This window comes from Amblyomma mixtum, chromosome 1, assembly GCF_055824585.1.
Source record: "Amblyomma mixtum isolate Tamu chromosome 1, ASM5582458v1, whole genome shotgun sequence".
Lineage (NCBI taxonomy): Eukaryota > Metazoa > Arthropoda > Arachnida > Ixodida > Ixodidae > Amblyomma > Amblyomma mixtum.
Window position 1 is genome coordinate 307047389 of NC_143012.1, and position 25058 is coordinate 307072446.

Consider the following 25058-nt stretch of genomic DNA (forward strand, 5'->3'; position numbering starts at 1 on the left):
CCCAACTCCTTCTGTTTAGCTACTGTGCAAGCGTTATTCGAATCAGGTTCTCCTCCTAACTGCTGCTGCTCGTTCCGCTTAGATCGGTGCGACTTAGGGTCGGCGCCGCCTAACTAGCGCCCCAGGTTCTCGCCTGGTTACCACTGGCCCCACTTTGGCAAGTAAGCCACCCGGTGGGCAGGTGGGCAGTGGCACAAGGCAGGTGCTGTGGCAGGTGTTGCCGTCGTTGGGACTTGGGTTGCTTGGGTTTGGGTTGCGACCCAGTTTGCTCTTCCCGAACAGCCTCTCGCGAATAAATGGGCTATTCATCTGCCCCCGGGTGGTGGGCAACCTGCCCACCATGTCAGGTGGGCTGTAGGCAGTTGAGCAGCCTGCCACAAAATCGGCTTCAGAAGGACGGACGGGCGGACGGACGGACCGACCGACCGACCGACCGACCGACCGACCGACTGACATAAACTCAGGCGTACAAACATACAGACGTGCAGACCGTCGTTTTTCTATATGTTTGGTTATCCCGTAGTGAAAGGCACGTTAACTGTTTCACTTTAGTAATAGTAATTTTTTAGGAAAAGAAGAGGTGTAGTAACTGTCTCATTTCCCAGAGGACACCTCAACCACGCCGTGAGGGAAGGGAGGAAGGTGGAGTGAAAGAAGAATGAAGGGAAGAGGTGGCGTACTGGAGGGCTCCGGAATAATTTCGACCAACCGGGGGACCTTAACGTGCGTTGACACCGCGCAGCACACGGGCGCCTTTTGCGTTTCGCCTAACGGGGCCGTCGCGATTTTCCTCACGTTCCCGGCTTGAAACGTTCTGTATCTCACGAAGTGAGCGATGAGTAAGCAAGGCAGGTAGGTCTACTGGTCTTGTAAGCGCTAAAAGGCTAAGATCAGTAGGCTGCGTCTTTTGGCCTGCGCCTTGGTCTGCGCGGTCGGAGACGCTACAGATAAGGCTAATTTGTATTGGTAGCACTTAGGCAGTGGCTTACATACATTCCGGCACACTTCCGTTGTATAATAGACACACGAACTATGCATTCAGATGCGTGCCGGCCTAGCCCTCGAGAGGGGGCTTCCCCTTGAACAAGTGTCCTGACAAGCTCGCAGCGATACGCCTCATTACGCGATCTTTCGACCTTGACCTACTGTACCAGACACTCTGTCTACATGGATGGTGAGACAACCGCTCCGGATTCGCGGAAAACTGAGATCTCTTCGCGAGACCTGGCGATGGCGGAAAGGAAGGAGGATTGGTACGCCAGATTTCCCACTGATTCTTGCGCAAGGTAACGAAGGCGCCGCCCACTTCCTCACCCCCGCATGCTTCTGAGGAAGTCTGTAGCTCTATTCTTTCTTTTTCGCTTCTTTCTTTAATTGCTCCTTTTTTCTCTTTCTTTCTACATATATGTATATCGTCCAAAAAATGGATGAGCGTTTTTATTTTATTTTTCTCCTTTCTTTGTCTCCGCTACGTCTTTACATAGGTTCCTTTCGCTTTATATAGCTGCAAGTTGCACACATTTCTTATTAACTTCCATCCCCATTCGTGTTTTAAATTGCTCTCATCTCCATTGATTGAAACACGTTCTTTATTAAATGCCCTTTACCTCAACGCTTCTTAGAAAAAAAAAGGCACAGCATAAGTATAGTCCTTTACTTCTGCTCTTCCTTGTTCGTTGCAGCCATGAAAAATAACTGACTGTACTAGACCACTAGACAGCCCTTTGGAAATGCGCCTCTCTCTATTTGCCTGCCTTATGCCTTCTCGTCTATACCCGCCGCGCTGGCTCAGTGGTTAGTGCGTTCAGCTACTGAGCCGGAGTACCGCGGTCCGAACCCGACTCAGCTGAGCCAGGATATACAGAGCGAAAGGTCTGTCAGTAAGCACTGCAATAGACCCTTTAGAAAATTCAGTCTGGCAACTCGGCAGGCATCATCATCAGCAACTTTCGTCGGCGCCGGGCGCCATATTTTGGGCACCTTTGGCTGGAAGAGGCGCAGTTATAGCGCTCTGCACAGCCTTTGCACTAGTTTCCACCTTGTGGCATGTCTCGTTGCGTTTGTGAAAGCGCTGGCGGAAAATTTGCAGTGGTCGAGGGACCTGACTGTCATCCCGGGCGGATTTTCGGAAAGGCTTTTGGACTCCTATTGACCGGCCGCACCTCTCAGCGAAGCTACAAGCCGGTATTACTGCGATCCGTTGACAGGCGGAAAATTTGCAGTGGTCGAGGGACCTGACTGTCATTCCGGGCGGATTTTCGGAAAGGCTTTTGGACTATATCGTCCGGCAGCACCTCTCAGCGAAGCTACAAGCCGGTATCACTGCGATCCGTCGACAGTGCGCGTTGCCGTGTCACCCTGCAGGTCGAATCTACTGTCGATAAAGGAGGGCTAACAACACTTGGACCGGACTCGACTACGAGCAGGCGCACTGCAGGGCGAAATGCGTGTGGATCCGGATACGGTCGCTCGATCAGCAGTGCCGGTGCGCTAGCCGTCGGTGCGAAATCAGTCGCGTTGTAGTTGTTCACCATCTAGGCCTAGCGACGACTAGGGCAGTCGGGGACCAGCGCGCAGTTCGTCGCCCGGCGTTGCCGCAGGCGGTGTCGTTGCCGAAAGCTCCACTCTAGCACAGGCATGCTGTCGTTGCTAGAATCTAGCAAGCATCCTTTCTGGTAGCATGGCTGTTTTGTATTTTCTTGTGCGAACGTGAAGTAAGCTAGCTGAGCCTGCCGGCCGGCCAGCCTGGATCCCGTCTGCCGGCGTCATAAAAACGAGCTAATGAGTGTTCTCGACGTAAATTATAAACCCTAGGATAGGGAAATGAGAAAATATATCATTTTTCTGGGTCATTGGTCAATACCGAGTTTCTGGTAAAAGTGACAACTGTGGTACGAGCGAATTTGTTGCGAGAACCGCCTCGAAGCTGCCGCTGGCCCGACGCCGGGGTCCGGCTCGACTGGCTCCCGCTAGCTCCGCTGCTGAAGGCGCCTTAGAAATTGACCATACTATTATTTTATTGTGAGATGATGCTGTTGACAGCAAAGTGGAGTGAAGAATAGGCCTTCAATCATAGCGCAGGCGACTTCCGAAGCGCCGGCCCCTGCCGCTTCGATGCGAAGCAGCCTATAGGCCTAGCGACGACCACGGCAGACAGGCAGCCGCAGATCTCTTCGGCCGGAGCGCCCGCGAGCGGTGCCGTTGCCGAAAGCTCGCAACATCAGCTGGCATGCTTTGTCGCCGCTCGAGTATAGCTGGCAGTCTTTCTGATAACAAGGCGATGCCGTTTTTTCTTGCAATATTTGTACACCAAGCCAAGCAGCGCTCAGGCACTGCTGCGCTGCGGCGAAGTGCGACACCGGTTGTGGGCAGAGCAGCGCAGCAGTGCTTGCCGCTGCGTGTGTCCCTGCTTGCTGTGGTGTGGCAGTTCGGAAGCGGCGACCGGAGCGTGTTGCCGGACATGTGTTTCCTGCCTTAGCCAGAGTGCATAGGCCCTGACCGAACGAAAACACAAAGCTGCTGCTGCTGCACTCCGCCTATGTCGCCGTCGTTTGCTGCATGCTCGCAACGGAGAGAACGACGGCGCTCCTCGCCGCGCCGCATCGTCGTGCTCTTTTTCGCGCACACGGAACTCTATGAATGGACGTGGATGCTTGAAAATCCAAAACAAGCGCGTTTGAGCTACGTTTTGATTTTGTGACGCGCCGAAACAGTCGCCAGCATCGGAATGCATGTTCTCGAGTGCGCCGAAGGTGGCACCTTTATTTTTGTGCTCACTATACAGCGGAGCGGCTACACGGTAGAAGGAACTTTTCGCTGCTCTTTCAATACTTATATCATTTATTTTAATGTGAAAACGAACAGGTCACGGACGAGAAGAAAGAAGCACGCAGCTACTCCGTGCGCTCCGTGCTCTGGAAACAGTTTGTTTCCGTGCGCGTCTCTTCGCCGCGCTGGCTGCAGAAAGGCACACAGCAGCATGCCGGCATCGCGACTATAGCTTGGTGCAGAGAGCCAATGTCAAGGAACATGGCTAGGACACCGAAACAAGAAAATTGAGCTTGTTGTTGCTTCGCCGGGCGCCGTACTTTTCAATCTGGCCCGAGCGTGTACCGGCAGGCGTATGCCCAAGTAATGGCGGAGGTACCGCGGTTTGCGCACCACACACCAGATGGCGCTGAATTTTCTAAAGGAATCACGTGATGTGTCAAGTGCCACGAGTGCAAGAGCGAGCGTCCAGAGCAGCGGTCGGCGCAGCGGCGCTCGTGACTGGCAGGCGCTAGAGCAGGCGCGCAGCTGTGTCGTCGGCGAGTCAAATGGAATGACGTCACAGCCACGTGCGGTGCGCCTCCGGTTAGAGGTCAAATCTAAGAGCCAGTTGACCTTCAGGCTCAGCGTAGGAGGAGTAGAGCTTTTCGTTCTAAAAGGAGCCCGTGGGCTGTGTGATGTCAGTGCACGTTAAATATCACTAGGCGGTGGAAATTATTCCGGAGCCCTCCACTACGACACCTTTTCTCTCTTTTCTATTTCACACCCACCTTTCCTCCCCTCACGGCGATGTTGAGTTGTCCACCGAGGCAGTTACCGCAACTTTCATCTCTTAATAACCAATCATTTTTTTTTACTTCACCGCACAGGAACCGCGCAAGCTAGTACCTGAAGACTCGCCGCTGTGGCTCAGTGGTTATAGAGTTCGGCTGCTGAGCCTGACGATACCGGATGAAGTCACTGCCCAGGCGGCCGCGTTTCGATGGAGGCGAATCGAAAAAGACGCCTGAGTTTTGCGCGATGTCAGTATACGCGTTAAAGAACCCCGTGGGGCCCTACACTGCGGCGCCACTTTTCCTGTTCTCTATTTTACTCTCTTCTTCACCCCTTCCCTGACGATGCGGTTCGGGTATACATCGAGAATTAGAGTTACTGCGCATTTCTTTTCCTCTGAAAAGTTCGCTGCCCTTTAACGAACAGGTTTATTCCGCATGACACCGGAACGATGATCTTCTTCACCCCTTTCCCTGACGATGCGGTTGAGGTATACGTCGAGAATTAGGGTTACTGCGCCTTTCTTTTCCCCTGAAAAGTTCGCTGCTCTTTAACGAACAGGTTTATTCCGCATGACACCGGATCTATGATCTGTGTGGGGTGTAGGATCGGGTAGTGCCCCTGGCAACTACACTAGCAGCAGGAAGAGCAAGATGAGGATGGCAGGAATGAAAAAAATAATACTATTTATAATAAAATTAAGCTCCTTACATAGAAATGTGAGCAATTGGTACACGTATTCAATGGCGACGAAAATAGCGGCTGTCATCAACGTCACTCCTTCGGGAGTATGATCACAAAACAACAACATAAAAGATGATCAATGCTTGTCGCAATTTGTGATGGGCGGGGAAAGGGGATTTAAACACATATTCAAATGAAGTGGCTAGTGAAGCATCGTTTGTTTGATGCTGATCCCCGATCCTGCCCCTATAACCGACGTATTGAAGCCGCAGTTATCCTGAAGAGGAACTGATGACGCGATTTGAGGAGGTGACTGCGTCATCCTCTGCGTGAAGACGGGTAAACGAGTGGCACGAATCACCCACTAATGGTCATTAATCCACTCATTAACCACTCATTAATCAACTCATTAATAGAGCCCGCGCCTTCAGCGTTCTTTCTTTGAAGCCTAAAATGATTTTCTGGGAGTTCATGAAGACACAAAGAGACGTCATGTGTCGCTTTTCGCCCTTCGTATCGCCAGCGATCGCAGATTCTCACAGGTTTACATATTTGTCAAGTTTGGACAATAACTACTTGACGATCCAGTTGCACACCCGTCGCGCCACACTCCTCTGCGCATTTCCAGCCTTGGAAGAACCGGCTTAATACACTTCAATTTGTGATTTAGATGCGACCTGCAAGGCAGCTTTCCCCTCGCCCTACGGCGCAGACTACAGAGGAGTCGACATAACGGGCTCTAAGCCAAGACCTGAGCCCCGAGCTTCAGGTGACGTCACTGCGGGTCTGTCACACTCCGTCGCCGAGCTTCTTTTTCATGCTGACAGCGTCGGGAGAGAGAGATGAGAGCGAGGAGGGTGAAGACGTCTGGCGCCGCCGCGCGCGCGACACGGCGTCGCCATTACTCATCGCCGGCGTCACCCACATGCAGGCAGGAACACGTGCTCCGCCTGGAAACGCGCCGCGCACCGCACGTTTTATGGGAATCGCGTGGTTTGCGCGCAGACGCCATTGTTCTCGCCGCTTCGCTCGCGTCGCAGCGGTGAAGCGGCAGGTACGTCCTCCCCGCGAATTATTATACGACCCGAGGGATGCCGCGCTTATTCTTCGCCCCGACGGCTGTCTGGTCGCGGATATCGCTGCCGTCATCAGTGACGCAGGCGGCGTTAATCAAAGCCAGCGCATGTCGTGTTGCGCGCAGCGCATGTGCTCTTACGAGCGGCGGATGAAAGCGAATGCAACTGGATCGAGCGAGCTTTGGCATGCTTCGGGTTTCAGGGACGCTCTCGCGGGCTGCTGCCGTATTGTATGACTTCCTGTTCCGGCAAACGTTCGATCGTGCCAGTGCTCTTCCTACGCGCGTCTTCGTTATTCTTTACTACCACGTGTGGGGAACTTACCCCTGGATTGCCGCCTGTTGTGAATCGGCTTCAACGTGCGTAAGCGTGCAAACACACGTGTAAAGTTACAGCGAGTGCGTCTTTTGGACACCCGATGCACGTCTGCGTCCTGTGTCCACAAGCTGCGATGGAACCGGAGAAAAATCGCCTCCCCCTAACGTGCCGGCGCCGTAGAGTTTTGCGCGCAGAGGCAACAGTGCGCTCGAAAAATGGGGTATCTCCAATCTCCACTCTTTCTCGACACATAGGAGAGAGGCATCTTTCGCTGAACAAATTTATAGCTTCGGTGGCTCATTGGTTAAGGCGCTCGGCTACTGAGCCGGAGTTTCCGGGTTTGAAACCGGCCGCTGCGGCTGCGTTTCGATGGAGGTGAAACGCAAAGACGCCCGTGTGCTGTGCGATGTCAGTACACGTTAAAGATCCCCAGGTGGTCGAAATTTTTCCTGAGCCCCCACTGCGGCACTTTCTTCCTTTTTTCTTTCCCTCCTTCCTGTATCCTTTCCATTTTGGCGTGGTTCGGCTGTTCAACGAGGTGTGAAACAGTTACTGCGCCATTTCCTTTTATGAAAAACCAATTTTCATTCCCATCCTCGGCTTCTTATGTCATATGGTCGCATTTTTTTATCATTTAACATTTTCTGCACATTTCTGTTCTTTCCTTCTCCACCAAAGCCCTCCACAGCACAGAGTAGCATGTCAGCGCTTTTCAACAGTCACCGAAACAAAGGAAAGCATATATGGCAATGCTCTCCGTCTTTTTTTTTTATTTGGTGCCAGTAAACTTAATCCGTTACTGTTTTTTTTATGACAAGGCCATTCTTGCTTTTAATCATCTTTGGAAAAACCTTGTCTGTATCTAGGTAGCTGAAGTGACACGAATTCATGAAGCTCCTTCCGCGCTATCTCCCTTAGGGCGCCCCGATGTGTATCCCAACTTGTTCGCAAGCACCCCACTTCGACTGAGTTTTCCTCTCTCCCTCCTTTAATCCCCTACCTCATCTCTTCCTTCAAAACATGGTTCGAGCGTCAAGTATACTGCGACTTTGCTTTCATCTTAACCGTTAAACAATTACTATTTCCCAGTTATGCAGTGATGCGAAAGCTGTACACCTTGCCAACATGCAAGGAAGACGTCTGCTGGACTGCTGAGAATCGGTTTTGCTGCCGCTACCGCCGTGCTAGCCCTAGGCATCAGCTGCGAACAGGAGCCCGACGAGTAGTAAGGCGCCGCCCAGGCAGCCTCTAATTGAAAAGGGCTGGAATGTATGCCTTCTTAAAGCGTGCTATCTCAAGCGCTCGCCTACCAAAAGCACACAAGTATGGAAAGCATCTCCTCGTGCTCGTAGCTTTCTACTCCACTGCGACCAATTTGTGAGACTCGACGCTCGAGGCGCCATCGTCAGTTGTCGATGCTACACTAATAATATCAAACGGTATATCACTCCATTTAATTAGCCGAATTGGAGCGCGATGCACGCGACTTTGTTTACGCAAATGAGGCTCGTGATATCTCCCAGCGCCTTTCGTATTGGCTGCGGTGATACGTATTAGCGGCTGTTATGGCTGGTCAACGCCCACCCGCGAGGCGGTGTTACGTAATGGAAGTCTTGTGAATCTCGGCAAATTTTGTCGTGGAGAACAGAGCGAGACGACGAGGCTAGGAGGAAGTGGTGCTGTATACTTCATTTTCTCATTTTCTCTGTTATTAACGCCAGCAACATCTCTTGTGGCTGTTTCTTAAGAACGTTGTGATTTAGCGAATGTTTCTTATGAGAACCTTTTTATTACTTTTGCGAGTCGTGGTAATAAAATATTTTATATAAAGCGATTAAAGGTGATGTAACAAGCATTGGTGAAATCCCTCCCGACAACTTCGGCCACCGTTTTCTGCGAGCTGTACGCATCTTCGGGCGAATAAATAAAGAGAAGGCAGCGAACTTGAATTTGAGTAGGTTCGTGAAATGATAACGTTAAGAACTGAACAAAATATATATACGCGAAAATCAAAGCGCGGAGTTTTAAAACACTTAATCTCGGCCCGGTCGCATAGAAAGGCCTTTTTCGCGCCCATACCAGAGTAGGATTATAGAGGCGCTCCGTTGGTTTGTTGGGATTGCACATCCCCTCCATTGAGCATGCTCTGCGATCCCGTTTCGGCCATACGCGTGCGACAGCTTCAAATGCACCTCTCGGCCGCTAATGCCCCGATTAGAGATATTCGCTTGCATGCGCGCGTGCACGAACTTCGCGAAATGTTCAGAGGCTGTGGAACTCTGTTTTAAAAAATAATAATAAAGCCCATACCCCTCTCCTCTGGATAAATAAAATGTGCGGATTTGTGAAGGCAAGCGCTGAAGCCAAATAATCGAAAATCGAAATCGAGAAGTTGTATGGAGGTCGACTGGCGATTACGTATGTAGGGATAATGAACGGTTCGACGCGCAAAGACCGGGCCAACTCACAAACCGTTTTATTGCGGTGAACTCTTGTTAACTGTAATCTAACAAAGCAACCTACGGCGAAGTAATGGACATAATGACGGTTGTTGAAAACTAAGTCCACATAGTAGTCTTTTTTTTTTTTTAATTTCTACAAGTAAAGGTCGCACAGAACTTCAAATTAGCATGTAAGCTGTTTACTTTGTCCTTGCCATCCAAAGGCGGTGACTTTGTGTAGCTCTCCCCAACAGCTCACTCATGCATTTTATTTTAAGACCAGGCAGGAAAATTACTTGCTGTTGAAACGCAACGTAAATACCTGCGAATATAACGAACAACTGCACATAACGAAGCCAGTTTCAGCGGCCGTTTAAATCGTTGTTTTTTGTTGTTTTTTTTTTTTTTTTGTACAAGGCGATGCAACTGTGCATACGAGCAGCCTGGTGACCTCGGTCGGTGGTTAGAAGGCTCCAGCTGCCGCAACCGCATCGCTGCGTGTTTTTTTTTTTTGTTGTTGTTGTTGTTGTTGTTTTTGACGCAGAGTATGCTCGAGCCGAAGGCATGAAAGTGCGCACTTGTCGTGGACGCGGAGCTACGCTAAAGCCATATTGAGGGTGAGTTAATCCCGTAAAATCTACCCTGCCATTCATGATATTCAATACTACGGGAAGCTAGTCGGAGGTTGACTGTGGCCTTTCATAAAGTTTATGAGGTAAGCTTAGGTAATCTCTGCAAACGCCGCATTGAAACAAGGCAGAAAGCATATCTGGCGACTTCTCTGGTTTTGTTTTTCTTCTACGTTTCCAATTATTTAAAATACTACAGTCATGTTGGTCTTTTAACGCTTGAGCACACACGCAATGCTTTCCACATGTGCCAGGCATTTTCAGGCTGCTCAGCCTGAGCAACAAAAAGCTTAAAACCAGACTTTAAACTCGATTAAGGCCGTTTCGCTAGCGGCGTCTCGTAGTTTTGAGGCAAGCTCTTGGGAAGTTTCGTCGTTCCTAACTCAACCTTCTCTCACTCCCTAGTTGTAGAGGAGGCGGCCGCCCGAGAAGACAAACGCGGCATTTAAACTTACTCGTCTAAAAACGGATTCGCTCGGCTTCTCCCCCACCCCCCTCTCCCCCGGCACAGACTGCGCCTCCGCTCGCGTCTTTATTGACTTCAGCCAGTAATCTCCGAAGCTAAGTCTCTGTTGACATAAGACATTAGGGCCACTGCTCGCAAGGAGCGCGAGTTTGGCAGTGAAATGAACATCGTCTATCTGCTCGCGACTAGTTCGCCAACCAGTCGAGCAGTAAAGAAAAAAGAAGAAAGTAGAAAGTAGGAAATTGGGAATCCTGGAGAGAGGCATTCAGTGTCGGTGGTTTATACTGGCTACTGCTTGCTGACGTGTACTGAGAGACTCCGAGGCGTTGGAGAGCAAATACGGTGTGAAGACGGGACAAGAGGAAGCCGCTGCCGGTTTGTCGGTTTCGAATAAGCTCGTCTTGTCGTTGCTGTTTTTTCGCCCTAACGGCCTGACATGGCACACTAATTAGACTGTGCTTTTGTACTGCGATTGTAAGGGAAAATACACTAAGCCGAGAACTGTAGCCGAAACTAAGTTAACTGTATGACGCACGCATGAGCAGAGGAGCGGAAATGACGACTACGTCTCGCGTGAAGAGCGCAGGGGAGCGGCCAAACATGGCTGGGAATTGTGCGAAGGGCGCGCGCGGTTTTAACGGTGAGGGCCTAGAGCTTCGCTCTGCATTATATCCTGGTTATACCGGAGCCTAAGTGCCACTTGTCAGCGTTAATCCAAATAGCACAGGGTGTTCCCATGTATGTACTCACACACACACACAGGCCGCCGCGGTGGCTCAGTGGCTATGGTGCTCGGCTGCTGGCCCGAAAGATGCGGGTTCGATCCCGGCCGCGGCGGTTGAATTTCTTTGGAGGAGAAATTCGAGGCCCGTGTACTGTACGATGTCAGTGCACGTTAAAGAACCCCAGGTGGTCGAAATTTCCGGAGCCCTCCACTACGGCGTCTCTCATAGCCTTAGACGCTTTGGGACTTTGGGTTAAACCACACAAACCAAACCAACCAACACACACACACACACAAAAATTAAACCATGGGTCCAACAACTATTCGAGTTTCCTCCCTGCTACGGGCCTCTGTGCCTACAGAAATATAGAGCAACGTCTAATGACGCATATTTATTTTAGCACGTGCAGGAAGGAATGCGCATTTAAATCAAAGCTACTAATAATCTCGTGGTGAACCACGATAAACTTAGGAGCTATCTGGCCGTTAGAAGCAGAAATCTGATTTAGACGAAGCAACCACCTTGGGAGTCTTCTCAGAGCGCCACTGTTATTCACAGTTCTGGAAAAGCTGACTGCATGAGTGCACAGCCAGTATATAGCTCTATGACTTGTGTCTTCTGTGACAGTAGTGTTGCGTTTCTTTTTAAAACTCCATAACTGAGAAATGGGCATTATAATGCACGCGGGTCGATGTGGCTGTGCGTGACAGCGCTGGTTATTAGGAGCTCTCGCTTTGCTCCTTCAAGGTAACCTACGTTCTTGGCTTCGTAGCACTCGGTTTCTAAGCCGTTGTACCCGGGTTCGAAACCTGCGGCCGCGGTGAACGCGTTTCTATACAGGCGAAACGCAAAGGGCGCCCATGTGAGGTGCGATGTCAGCGCACGTTAAAGATCCCCAGGCGGTCGAAATTATTACGGACCCTTCCCCACGACACCTGTTTCTCTCTTTCTTATTTAATTTCCTCCTTCATTTCTTCCCTCAAGGCGTAGTTAAGGTTCCCACCTAGAAGTGAGGCAGTTACTGTGTCATTAACGTCCTCAAAACCAATATTTCAGTACCGCACATCGCGCGGTATCCGTGGACATTTGTATCACCTTTCTCATGAACATTAAAAACTGTTTACGTACTGTTCGGGCCAAGTTTTCATGGATGTGTAAACGGTGGTCTATATTACTAGCGCCATATCTGCCACCAATCGCCTTTTTTAGGTACGACACAGGAGGCCATTTGAACACGTCTACCACTCAATTGACACGTCCTTTGATTTTCTGTGCGCTGTGGTGGTCAGTTTTTTTCGCTCGCGCGTTTGTGGCAGCGTCCTTAGCGCAAGCTCCCTGGAACTTCGAGGCGTTTCGAGGGTGTCTTACAACCACGCGTCCCACCAGATGGCGACAGAGGTTGCGAGAGACACGCGCGGGGCTGATCACGTGATCGCGAAACGGACCGACGCGTAGCCCGGCCTTGGAAAGTGTCCAATAAACAGCTCTTGCTGTAAAACCCAAGAAAGCCCATGTTGGGTCAATATTGCGTTTCAATTATATAGGTGGAGAAATCTTGCGTGAAGCGGAAGTATTTAATGCATGGATTAAGACGGGGGCTGTCAAATGAAACCATGTTTATTTTGTTGCATTTGTTTTTATATTAAGCCGTTTCGTTACAGGGTGTTTTTAATTTCCTGACAGAAACTTGGCGTACAAGATTACTACACCCTTGTCAGACGAGAAAAGGTCTTCTAAGATCTTGACTGCCTCCATGTTTTGCCATTTTTACTCGCTATATCATTGTCTCCCCACACCCCCACCCCTCCTCGGAAAAAAAAAAAAAATTCTTTCCTGTCTTTTACAGAACACCCAGCAGCAGATATTACGTAAAACGAGGAGATAAACATTGACAATACATGTCATGCGCAGAACTAGAAGCAGTTGCCGGTTAGAGTGACAACAAACATGAGTACAGCTGAGAGAGCGGAAATGAAATGACCAGCTTTGAAAATTCGCAGGAATAAAGCGGCTGGTACAAAATATGAATAATTGGAGCTCTTTAGAAGGCATCGTTGTCCTACAGTGAATTCAGTTTGGATGATGGCGACGGTGGCGGTAGTGACTATTATGAATCACCGAGTATAACAGTTCAATAGTCTTTAAAAACTGTACTATCTACGTTGTATCCGACAGTCAACGTTTTCCCTGGTTGCCCTTCGGTTTAGCTTTTCAATAGCTCTCTCATTTTTTTTCTTGCTCGGGTTCATCGCGTCTCCTGCGTAAGCAGACTACGCAAATGCGGCGGCATTGTCTCGCTCTTGGGCCGCCAACGCTCCTTCTTCACTACACCTCCTGCCTCTTGCCTTCCCCTCTTTCTCTCTCTCGCACTGCAGCTGTGCGCTCGTGTGCCCCAGAACAAAGGACGTATCGATTGGGAAATGCCGTATAAATATGCTTCCGCTCTAGCACATGCTTCACGGACCGGTCCCTGTCGGGTGTAGCTATAAAGCAGCGACGTCTGCCGAGAAGGCGCAACGCTCCGCCGGTTCGGCAAGATGTGCGCGCATATTACTGCGATGCGGTTCATCTGCGATGCGTTAAGCCCGACATACCTCCACTCACTTCCGGCGTAGCGCAAAATGCAATGTTGTGTCGCTGCAGTTAATGCGGAGTGCCGGTATTGGTTCACACTTGTGTCAGGAAGAGCAGCGTTTCTTTTTGCGCCATATATAGCAGGGTGAAAGATTTCCCTCGTATAGTAAACGGCCTCAACGTCGTAACATATTATAATTAACAAAAAAAAAGCAGCCGCGCACACAGAGCGAGCGAGGGGCATCCGTTTCTCCACATGTTCCTTCACCCTTAACTGAAAACCCTGTGAAGAAATGGATAAAAATAATTTCTGTAATTCGTACAAGGAAGAACTTCTGCGCTGAATCGGTTTCTAGCAGGCAAACGTTGCAGGCAAAGCAATCTATCCAGTGCACGTAACTCGTCGAAATAACCCAAATTTGCTGCGCCACAGCACCGAGGATAACAACGTTTTCGAGATTCTAAAAACTGGTACGGATATTACTTACGGTGGGCCTCAGTAATTAAGGAGCCTAGCAGCAATAGTTAAAAAGTTAACTATTCAATATTAGTTAACCAAGCTACTAGTTAGCACGTCGCAGCTGTATTGTGATGCTCTACATCGCTGACAATGCTCTGCCGGAAAAAGCGCTCCTCTAGCTCAAAAAGCTATATTTTTTTTTAATTGTGTAATGTCTTAGGTGAAACACCCAGTATATGCCTTCCACACGCCCGGAAGCACGAGGAAAAAGAGTGCGGTACTCGGAAAGTTCTCCCGGTGAATCTTCCTCCACCCTCTCCTCCCTACTTCGCAAGTTAGTGTGACTAGCGCTAGTTATTGCTTTTTTGCACAGCTTTTTGCGCAGCGAAACCGGCCCATCTATTCATTTTACGCACACGATGCATCTGTCGCGAGCTAACTGGAGGGGTATTGCGGAACAAAGTCCAACCACGGAGAGCAAACACAATGGAGAGAGAAAGCATCGTCTTTCAAGACTATGGCTGCGTCCATAGTACAGCCAGGGAAGCCATTTGCGAGACAAAGATTTCAAACGAGTCCAACAAGTCATGCCGCTGCACGGAGCGCAGTCTTATTATCCAGCCTAATTCCCCAGAATGGGCCCGAATTTCGTTATTCATTGGGGTGAGCGGGGGCGGCTTTCGTAACATTCGCGGACAATCGCTCAAGTGGAGCTGTTGCAAATGTGGAAGATAGCGTTATCTCCTCGGCCAGCTCGCGTGACTGTGTTGCAGCTCCAGCTTATCACCCGTGCGAACGCGACAAGCGAAACACCCCGCGCGCAGGATTGAGTAAGGTGTAGCATGTGGTGAGGGCGTCGTGCAACCGGCCGAGTCACAAGGTTGTGACGTCATAATTCGGTTGCTCTTCTAGCCTGAGCTGAACGAAACATGGTTAACGTGCCCATATAGCCCATGCAATTCGCTCGCCATAATAGAGAAGTCGATGGTGATTGTAAGGTGAAGAGAAACAGAGACAAGAAAGGGTAGCCAGATTAGCTGAAACAGGATTACGATTGATAATCTGCGCTGAGGGAAGGGAAATAGAGATGCAGAAGAGGGAAGAGATGGCGGTAGTCAACAATCATATCCCCTGATAGGATGCTACCGAAATAAAACAACGTTCGCGAAGTTGAGACTCATAACTGTGACGCGTAGAGGTTACCTAATTTGGTCGATGGAAAAAGCACGGGCCTCAGTTAGGCGGCGAACCGCAGACACTCTCAGATATCCTCAGACGCACACAAGCACAAAACGCGCACAGATACGAGATGTCAATTTACGCGAATCAGTGCAGACATTTGAAGCCACGACGGATGAATGAGATGAAAGTGAGGAATGGACAGAAGGCGCTGGACTAGACATGCCTCGCACATCGCCGCTTGCAGCTGTATGCGGCGCCATTAGATCAGCCCCCACTGCCGTCAGTGAGATGTAGGCAAATGCGCATCCGCAAAAGCACGCATCAATTTTAGGAAACGGGGAGCAGCGACCTTATCAGCTCATTCCGCGCCCCGGCCGTAAATACGGGCCCCCTTCCTTTCTCAAAAAACAAAATAAATAAAGAAAAAATAAAGCGAACCACTAAAATAACGCCCCCAAAGTCAGTGCCCGCGCGCCTCCCACGCCGTCGCTGTTCGCTCAGCTTCAATCACATCTCCGCCGGCCGCACTGCACTGCAAAGCAGTTGCGACAGGGCCCCTCGCGCGCGCTCCCGTTTTGGCGTGATTACTTCGTCCGCCGAGCCTGCGCGGAGCGGAGGGAAACCCATATACAGCTACACACTTCTATATGCTAATCCACCCCATATGGCGCACGCGAAAAATCGAGCCCGCTCGCTCCCAGTTTAACGCAAAATAAATTTTCCGCGCGTAAACATCGAACATGGTTTTGGGAGAGAGAGAGAGAAAGATAGAGGGTGAGGAGAAAGACGTCGCCGACGCCGCTGCTGCTAACGAGGTTATAGCTGGACGTCGTGGCGCCTCTTGCGGGCACAACAACGAACGCGATTCTTCGTCAACAACACCTGCCGCCGCCGCTGCAGCCCTCGATGACAGGCGGGCGGCCGCAGCTTGTGTGCAGCGCGCGTTGTACATGTACTTTCGCGTTCAGATGAGGGAGGGAAGAGCAATGAGAAAGAGAAGCGTATACGGCCTCTTTATTTGCTTTCGCATGCAATGCGCGCACTCGACGTCGTTATTGGTCATTGAGTGCGCATAATACGCGGGTGCACCGACGGATATCACTGTGTAAACGAACGGCTCGTGTTTTCGCTGTGGGGTAAAAAAAAAACAGGAAAAAAACGGCGCCATCAAAACTAGGGTCAGTGATGTGCGTCTGAGCATCGTGTTTCGCGCCCGCCTCTTTGATGCGCGTTCCTATGGGTCTCTTCCTTACTGTATGTTTTTTTTTTTTTTGGGGGGGGGGCGGGGGGATGAGCGTCATAACTTCACGGAACACTCGAACAGTTACGAAATAGAATTGTCTGTTTCCTTCGCCCTGTTCCAAGACGCCCTTCGCTTTCATTTCGGCACTGTGTATGCATAGATCGGTGACACACGCACAATACAATCTCTCGGCGAAGTTCTCATTATTCATGGCCCTAGAATCAAAACAGTCGTGTCGCGCGCCCTGTCTCCGTCGCTTATTTAATAAATTATGAGTTCGGCTGAAATGTCTCGCTCTAAATATGCTCTATTTGTCGCAACAGAACGACGGTATTGAAATGCCCAAAGTGTCACTATTATTTTTAGCTGAAACTCTATGTAGCTCCGACGTATGTTTCGAATGTTTTGAAGCGATCCTAGACAGAAAAAAAAGGATATAATGCGCGGATACATTTGGTGAATGCTGAAAGAAGGCATTGAACGAAGACACTAAATGACAGTTCGCCGGTTTCATACTTCTTCAGGCTTTTGTGTAAAGTTTGCCAAAGCGCATCTTTGGTTTACTTAAGTGTTGCAATTACCAATCGATTTCTGCTTCCTCGTTTATGTTGTTGGGGTTTTCATCATGAATATGCTAGCAGGTACATTCCTTCGTAGCCCGGGAGATAGTCGCTGAACACCGTGAATAACGTACAGAAACTATTACGATGTTAAGCTGTCAAAGTGAATTTAATGTAACCAAGTTTGCTTCGACAGTTACAGTGAAATAGAATACAGCGTGCAAGGAAATATTGCTAGGTTAAACTTCATAATAAAGCTGAATAACCAGGCGTGAAGAGCGATCAGTGTACTAAACAATAGTTCGCCATAATCGCCACAAAGCTCAAAATAATTAAAGAAAGCGGGAACACCATTTATATATGAGTAGCCCACTACGAGAATGAAGCAGCAATGCCGAATCAACGTGATAAATAAATGACCCGCTTAACAGTTCTTTTGTAACCATCACCCTACTTATAACTGGTTCGAGAGAAGAACAAGTTTGTACATTTTGGTTGTCAGATGGAGTCCGCAGTTTGGGGACAGGGAAGAAGAGAAACCTCTAGGTAATGTAAAACAGTTGAACCTCTGTATAATGAAGTATAATTATTTCCTTATAGCCGTAGCTTCGTTATAACCCGTGTTGTCCGAGCTTCCAAGGGGGATCACCGTCCCTTTCGTCCCTTTGTTGCACCCATTATTTCGTTATAAATAATTTTGTTATAACTGGGTTCAACCGTAGTTCAGTTACGAGTCATATAGAAACGCAAGTCGGGAAAGGTGTGTAGAGCAATCCAACAAATAATGCGAGGAGCTCCGCCTCACAATGCTCCTATAAGCCACTTCGTCAATCATAGACAGCAAGGTAGCATTGTGGAGACCAAGAAAAGCAGTTGAGTATAGGCACTGGCGTCTGTGGGAGTGCTATGTTTGGGTGCCAAAGAAGGAGCAATTCCATACTAGGAGAAACAGGTCTGGTTTACAGTTCAGATAACTGTAAGCATCAAGGTGCACAACTGGGCACATGGCAGTTTTCGATTTCCTGCAATTCGTAAAATTTTTATCATGGCGCTTTTTTTTTTTAGTGCGTAGAAAATGAGGAGAGACCTGAGCGATTTACCAATTTACTGTTTTTTTTTTTGTCGCGGTAGTTCTCTCAACGCAATCAAAAGGCATATGTTCGGAAGGCAGGTGCACAGTGAAACGAAAATCAAGGAAATATCGCTCGTATAGGCAAGTATGTTCTAATACGGAGGAACTGTTAAGTTTGCAGCGTGCTCCTTGTTTGTAACCTACTTTTTCAAAGGTCAACGCTCTGCACAGTGATCAAGAGCAATAAATGAAAGGAAAGAAAGGAAGGAAGAAACAGAAAGAAGAAAAGAAGTAAAGCAAGAAATAAGGACTAACTCTGAGCAAGTCCCTTCTTCAGATATCGTTGTAAAGCATGCAGTTGTTCAATAAGCGCCACTTCGACGTCGTCATACGTAGCCCGAAGTGTGAATACTTTCTAAAGTTTCTGCTCAGCTCGGCATCGCCGTCAACAGTGAAGGCAGTCGCCCACACTCGCGAAGGTATCAGCGCGGTGTTCAGAGATGATAGTTCCGCGTTAAGCGATTGCCGCACGAAAGACATCATTGCGCAATGGATGCAATGCAGTCGCACTTCCTCATCCACTGCGCAGACGCCGTTCGACTCGCCGCGAGCATGGTTATACATCTTGCATGAAAGGGCTTGTCTTTGTCGAACTTCTCCCGCTCCAAAGTGGCCAGTGATATTGAGTAGAACTTAATGTCCTGCTGGCGCTCCGCGCAGTTGTGAGTGATCCGATGCTCGCGATATCTCTTCTAGACGGTTGCGCTGAGTGTTCATCGTGGGTCTTTTTCGCAAATGGAAGTTCACGAAAATGGCTAAAATATTTGGTTCGTCTCCTCTTGAACTTTGTGTTCGGCTGCTGAGCCTAAGGTCGGGAGCTCGAATCTCGGCCGCATTTTAAGGGAGGCGAATGCAAAAAATTGGCGGGGGCTGAGCTTTGGTTAAGCCTGGTAGGTTGCGAAAGCAAAAGCGCAGCGCCTCCAACTGAAGGAACGCAGTGCGCCGAGTCTACAGGCCACGCGTGGCTACCGGCCGCCACTGCGCGACGACTGAAAGCGTCTTGGAACGCAGTGTGCCGCGTCGACAGGTCACGCGTGGCTACCGGCCGCCGCTGCGCGAGTACTCAAAGCGTCTTCGGTAATTTTTTTTATATTTTGTTTTTGATGTTGTTGCGACTGAGAGAAAGAAAAAGAAAACAATCTACAGCTGGTATATGACGTCACAGCGGCAGTAGCGCCACAGGTGCGTGGCGCGGCGTAACTGCAGCCGGGCTATCTGAAGGAGCGAGTTGGTCGCCCATATTCACTCCGCTAGAGGTCAAGCGTAACTGCGGCCGGGTCACGCGAAGGCTTGAAAGTGCGAGTAGCATTGCTTTCGCTATAAAACGCTCGTGTGCTGGGCGATGTCAGTGCACGTTGATGAACCTCATGTATGTGGTCGGAATTAATGCAGAGTCCTCCACAACGGCTTCTCTCATATAGCCCACATTGTGCAGATCCGGGATGTTAATTCCAACACACCATACCATACCATACCATACCATACCATACCATACCATACCATACCATACCATACCATACCATACCATACCATACCATACCATACTACCTTCGACTTTGGACTTCGGGGAGAATACGATTTCGGCGTCCATCACTACACGTGATGCGGTGAAGCTTCCTGCCAGCCAATGAAGCTCGCATTGTGCACCACCTGCTTTTAAGATTCATTCATTCATTCATTCGTTCATTCATTCATTCATTCATTCATTCATTCATTCATTCATTCATTCATTCATTAAACTTTTGAAGTTTAAATTCTGACAATCTGAGATTTTTAACAAACACAAAAAACTCAGTCCGCCGGGTTTTTTTATGGGAAGCATTTACATGGTCATCCTTGGCTCTTCTCCGACGTCCGGTGTAGCATCGATAGAATGCAGTGTTGCCCAGGTGCGCATGGAATGAACAGGAGACGAAGAGAATATAGCCTGGGTAGAATCCATGGGCACAACACCAACATCAGCGACAACAACATGGGCTCCTGTGAGAGCTCTCGTTCTAACACACACAGTCTTCCTTATTCAGCAGAGAAGAGAATGGAAAGAGCTGCTCGTTATGACATACACGACGGAATCTTCCTTACAACCTTCCTCATGTATGCTCGGAATAGCCTGAACAATCGACTCTTGATAATATAATTCAAACTCGAAGGGAACTGAAAATTTGTCCCGTTCACGCAGAGTTTGAATAGAGGGGAACCTCTTTGAAACACAATGTCGGCGAGACCAAGGCGAATGTTTGAATAAAGCGAGTTCGAAATATTAACGAGAGCCCACTTACTTTGTACGTTAAAGTCCATCCGACAGCTTCCGGAGGTACTGTAGAATGCTAATCATTTATAACGCTTTTGGGACAGGCCGAAAGAAAAGTTCTTTCTTTTCCACACTTCTCCTTTCTTTTTGCATTTCACTGCCGGACCGAAACGCGGCCTCTTTGGCTGTGGAATGAACATGCGCTTTCGACTGCACTCAACAACGGCTCAGCCACCGCGTCGAGCAGCTCTAAAGGGTAGCAGCATTGTCACATGCCATAACCGCAGAATTTGGAAAGTGAACATTTCGATAGAGATTTGCACGGCTGGGAGGCGAATTAAAGACGATAAAGAACGCGATACTCCGACCAAAAGTCCCGAGAGGAGATAACCTCCTCATGATACTTTTGTCGGAGTATCGCCTTGTTTTTTGTCACTAACCGCAGAGAGCATCATTTCGGCCTATTGTCATCTTGAGTGTGAAATGTCATGGCCTAAGTTTGTGATACGTCATGTCCCAAGTTGTCGTTCATTGCACAAGTTGTGACAGGGACAGCATGATAGATGTTTATACGCTCGCGCTAGATGCACCGTGCTAATTGTTGTTTGTTTTCTTTTTTTTTGCTTCATTTCTGTTACAGAAGGAGCGTTGGGTAAACACTCCCCTCGATCTCTGTCTCAGAGGGTCATGCTCTTCGTGTGTTTTGGCCTTCTATGGTAAGCTGCACGTTTTGAACTTTTGTATTTTCTGTAGAGATTTTTTTTTAAATCTTTCGTACAAAAACGCAACAGACATGAAGGTTCGTGAGGAAATTGTTATTTCTACATTTCAGTCACCGTAAGGAGTGTATACAATCAACATATATACAGTCGACTCCTCCTGGCCTAGATCAGTGCCGTTCGCCTAGAAAGCGTATATGCTTTTGAAATCACAAGATGAGAGCGCCTACGCCTGCTTTGCTACAGAACTCGTAGGTCATATAGAGGAACGTGCGTCGTGCCTTTCGAATAAATCCTATACCATTCTTTACCGACAAGCTATAGTCCGTTTGATACATCAGGTGCAACGCTGTCAAAGCTATAGCTCTCCTGTTTGTGCTGCCTACATGGGCGATCAAAAAATAGTGCGTTCCTTCTGATGAGCAAAAATATTATACGCTTTGTCTGCAGGCTTATTACATGATGCATTTGTCATGACCTTGAATAAATGCGCTATTATTGCTGACGACACGATGTCGCTTTCTCGTGACTAAGACCACTCGGCCAGAAAACAAGCGCGGAGTAACACATCTCCTTTTATTTCTACATGCGGACTACATCCGTATCTTTCACAGCGTTGCACTTGCTCTATGAAACGTAGTATAATGTGAGCCAACAAAAAAAAAATGTGCAAAATGAAAAGAGAAGGAAGCTGACGCACTCGAAAGCCTTCTTTTAGAGTAGCGCAACAACTGAAACGTTGTATGTATCTTCAGTCCTTGAGTCAGCAGTTTACAGTCCAGCGGCTTCAAATAACTACGCGAAGCTGATTTACGAGACCTTGACTCGCGTCCCCAGACGAAGACACACACAACCAACGCAGAAGCCTCCCTAGAGCGAACCATTGTACTTGGCTGCATGCAACTGCAACCCGGTAGCACTTGTTCGTGGTAGCTCCTGCTGTGTTTGCAGAACCCGTTGGAAGAAGAGCCTTAGCAGTAAAAAAACACGGAAGCACTGCAAGCTAAACGGGCAGGCACGGGTTTCCGCGCAATTCAAGCGCTTTTGTGTTGCTTCTTCCCAAGCCCTTCATGTTAACTCGCCTCGTGGGCTTTTCATGCGCCTCAGGAATTATCACCAAGTCCATATAAGTCTGTACTAAAAGCAGACTCAGCATGTATGTGCACGTATGCGGACTTAGTCTGTGAGCTGTATAGCAAGCAACAAGCGAGGTTCACACTTTGTCAAAGACGTACAGACCACCGGGTGCGCTACACAACCACGTAGTGAGGTTATCACAGCCCCTTTAGACCACTGTCCCTCTTATGAAGTCTCCTGAGCTCCGCAAAACTAAGGACGGTGACAATCACTTTCACCCTCGAAATATCTGGAACGCTGGCGATATAAAGAAAGCCACATTGCACGGCTCAGAAGCAAATTCGCTGGCCTGTATATTTTTGACAAAGGCTGTGCGTTTTGAGGGCAAATTCAGTGCTCTCACTAAACGAACAGAACAAACATGCAATGAGGCCAGCAAAAGAACGAAGGGATCAGCGTAAAAGAAACGTTCGTTTCGGTGGCACGGGAACAGTGTGGTCATTACTTGTCGCTGTGTTTGTTTGCTCTGTTGGTTTCGAAGTCACTGAACTGACTCTGAAAGTCGAGGAAGAAAGGAGAGCCTACGATGTCGTCAAGAAATGAACTTTCTGCTTTATCTGCTTCTAGCGGTGACATGTCTTTATCTTTTATGTGCTGTCAGCTTCAAACGAAATGCAAACAAGACGACTACAATGGCAATAGCAAGGCGAACAGGTATTAGTTTGTGGAGACTGAATATTAGCGCAACTTATTTTTACTTCTTTGATCCGAGGACTGCTTCGTCGAAGTGTTAATGAACTCCTCGTGTATTTCCGCTTCGGCTTCTGTTATTTTTGTAGTTTTCGTTTAGTGTTACAGTTACCCTGTTTGCATTTCCTTTGACGGCGAGAGTACATTGCTACGCGCTCAGCAACCACAACCGAACCTCCCGATAGAAGACAGTGGAGCGCGTATTGGTGAGCAGTGACAGCAATAAAAAAGAACAATGAGCAAGGGCTACTGCAGGCACCAATTTCTGCGCTCTGGAACGAAACCTTTTGAGAAAAAGTAATCCGTTAAGATTTTTCATCTGGTCGGCGTTATTGCTCCTATATAGTGCAGTTTGCTATGATTCCATAGATTATATACTCATCGGCAACATTGTCAGTATATGAACCTTTTAAAAGTTTTGCTATCTTATAAGTGGGCCCCGCCGCGGTGGCTCAGTGGTTACGGCGCTCGGCTACTGACTCGAAATACGCGGGTTCAATCCCGGCCGCGACGGCCGAATTTCGATGAAGGCCAAATTCTAGAGGCCCGTGTGCTGTGCGATGTCAGTGCACGTTAAAGAACCCCAGGTGGTCGAAATTTCCGGAGCCCTTCACTACGGCGTCCCTCGTAGCCTGAGTTGCTTCGGGAGGTTAAACCCCAATAAACCAATGAACCAACCTATAAGTGGAACAACGCCTAGGTTCAGTAACCATGACGCTCAGGTTCTGAGCATGATTTGGTTTGGTTTTATGGGGTTTAACGGCCCAAAGCGACTCAGGCTATGAGAGACGCCGTAGTGAAGGGCTCCGGAAATTTAGACCTCCTGGACTGACATCGCACAGTACACGGGCCTCTAGCATTTCGCTTTCATAGAAATTCCACCGCCGCGGTCGGGATCGAATCCGCGTCTTTCGGGTCAGCAGCCGAGCACCATAACCACTGAGCCACCGCGGCGGGGCGGTTCTGAGCATGAGTGATCGTAATTAATATGAAGCCCTCCACGACAGAATGCCTCATAGTCCTCCCTCTCAGCTTTGGAAAGTAAGAGCCAATTAATCACAATTGATAATTTGTTAATGAGTGTACGCAATTAAAAAGTAAATGATTTCGAGAATTTTCTTTTTTTTCCCATACGGATACTTTCCTTGCATGCGCTCAAAACAAGCTAGTCATCGGAGTGAAATTTTATTTTTATTTTTTCGATCCAAAATCATATTACGCCTACGCAGTGCTTAGTTTGCGGCGATTTTCAAAGTCGTTCTTGTCGTAGAGGTTGGGAAAATAACGAGCCATTGTCGAATATGTGCGTCTATCTCAGATGATTGATCATTAGTCGATGTAGAAACGTACGGTTGAGGTCGGTATTACGTGCAACAAGCAAACGTTAGCCGGAATGTGGGGCGTGCGCTTCAGTAAAGCGATACACAGCGGTGTAGCACTGAGCCTCGGGGCTACCTTCAAAGTGTCGTCGAAGTGCTTTCACGGACGTGCTGCCTAGCCCTTAATAATGCGATAGCATTATATGGCTCTGTCGCGTCAGCAAAAAGCGTCCGCAAAGTCCGCAAAACGTGTCCGCACCTTTTGTCCGCATGATTACGTCGTTCTCTAAAGATAAATGTGTGAAAGTGTGAGTGTGACAGATAGTGTGCGATAAAATGTTGCCGTGGGAAAAAATGTCATTGATGAGGTGTAATTAATTATTTTAACGCGAAAAAATACACTTAGACGTCGAAATAGCCGCGGACGTCGATATAGTACATGGACGTCAAAACAGCCATGAACGTCGATATAGTATGTCGAAGTTTTGCTTTCGCACTGCTCCAGTGCGGGTCGCCGCAGCGATCTAAGTTTCTTATTTCCAGACGGCCGTACTGCCGAAACTATGCTTAGTGAAGTAAACAAGCCCATCACCATTATTCCTAACGTAGCGTATACCATCTCTACCAACTTAAAACTAGGCGGTAACTACTGACGCTCCGGCTGGATTTTTTCCGCGTGCCCTCGCTTTCTTTCTCGGCTTTCTTTCGTTCCTGCTCGTCGTTTAAAGAATGACGCAGCATCGGTTACGAATATGATGGAGGACTCCAATGTTGCAACCTTTGTTTTGGGGGCTTTCCGTTTCGTCGAGAGAGCGGGCACCCTGACGGAGCGGGTATATAGGGCAACGAATCATCGTCAGCGCGCTTTGTAACAATGCGATCATGGCCCCCACCCCCCTTCACCCCGCTG

The 25058-nt window shown here is 48.7% G+C and overlaps 1 protein-coding gene across 1 annotated transcript in view; it reads left to right on the top strand.

Moving 5' to 3' along the window:
- LOC149372329 (uncharacterized) overlaps nucleotides 1–25058 on the top strand; it is a 143591-nt gene that overhangs the window by 114050 nt on the left and 4483 nt on the right. Inside the window, exon 2 of the mRNA XM_089566800.1 lies at nucleotides 20924–20999. Within this exon, the coding sequence (XP_089422926.1) occupies nucleotides 20924–20999 (76 nt within the window). The remainder of the gene's footprint in view (nucleotides 1–20923; nucleotides 21000–25058) is intronic.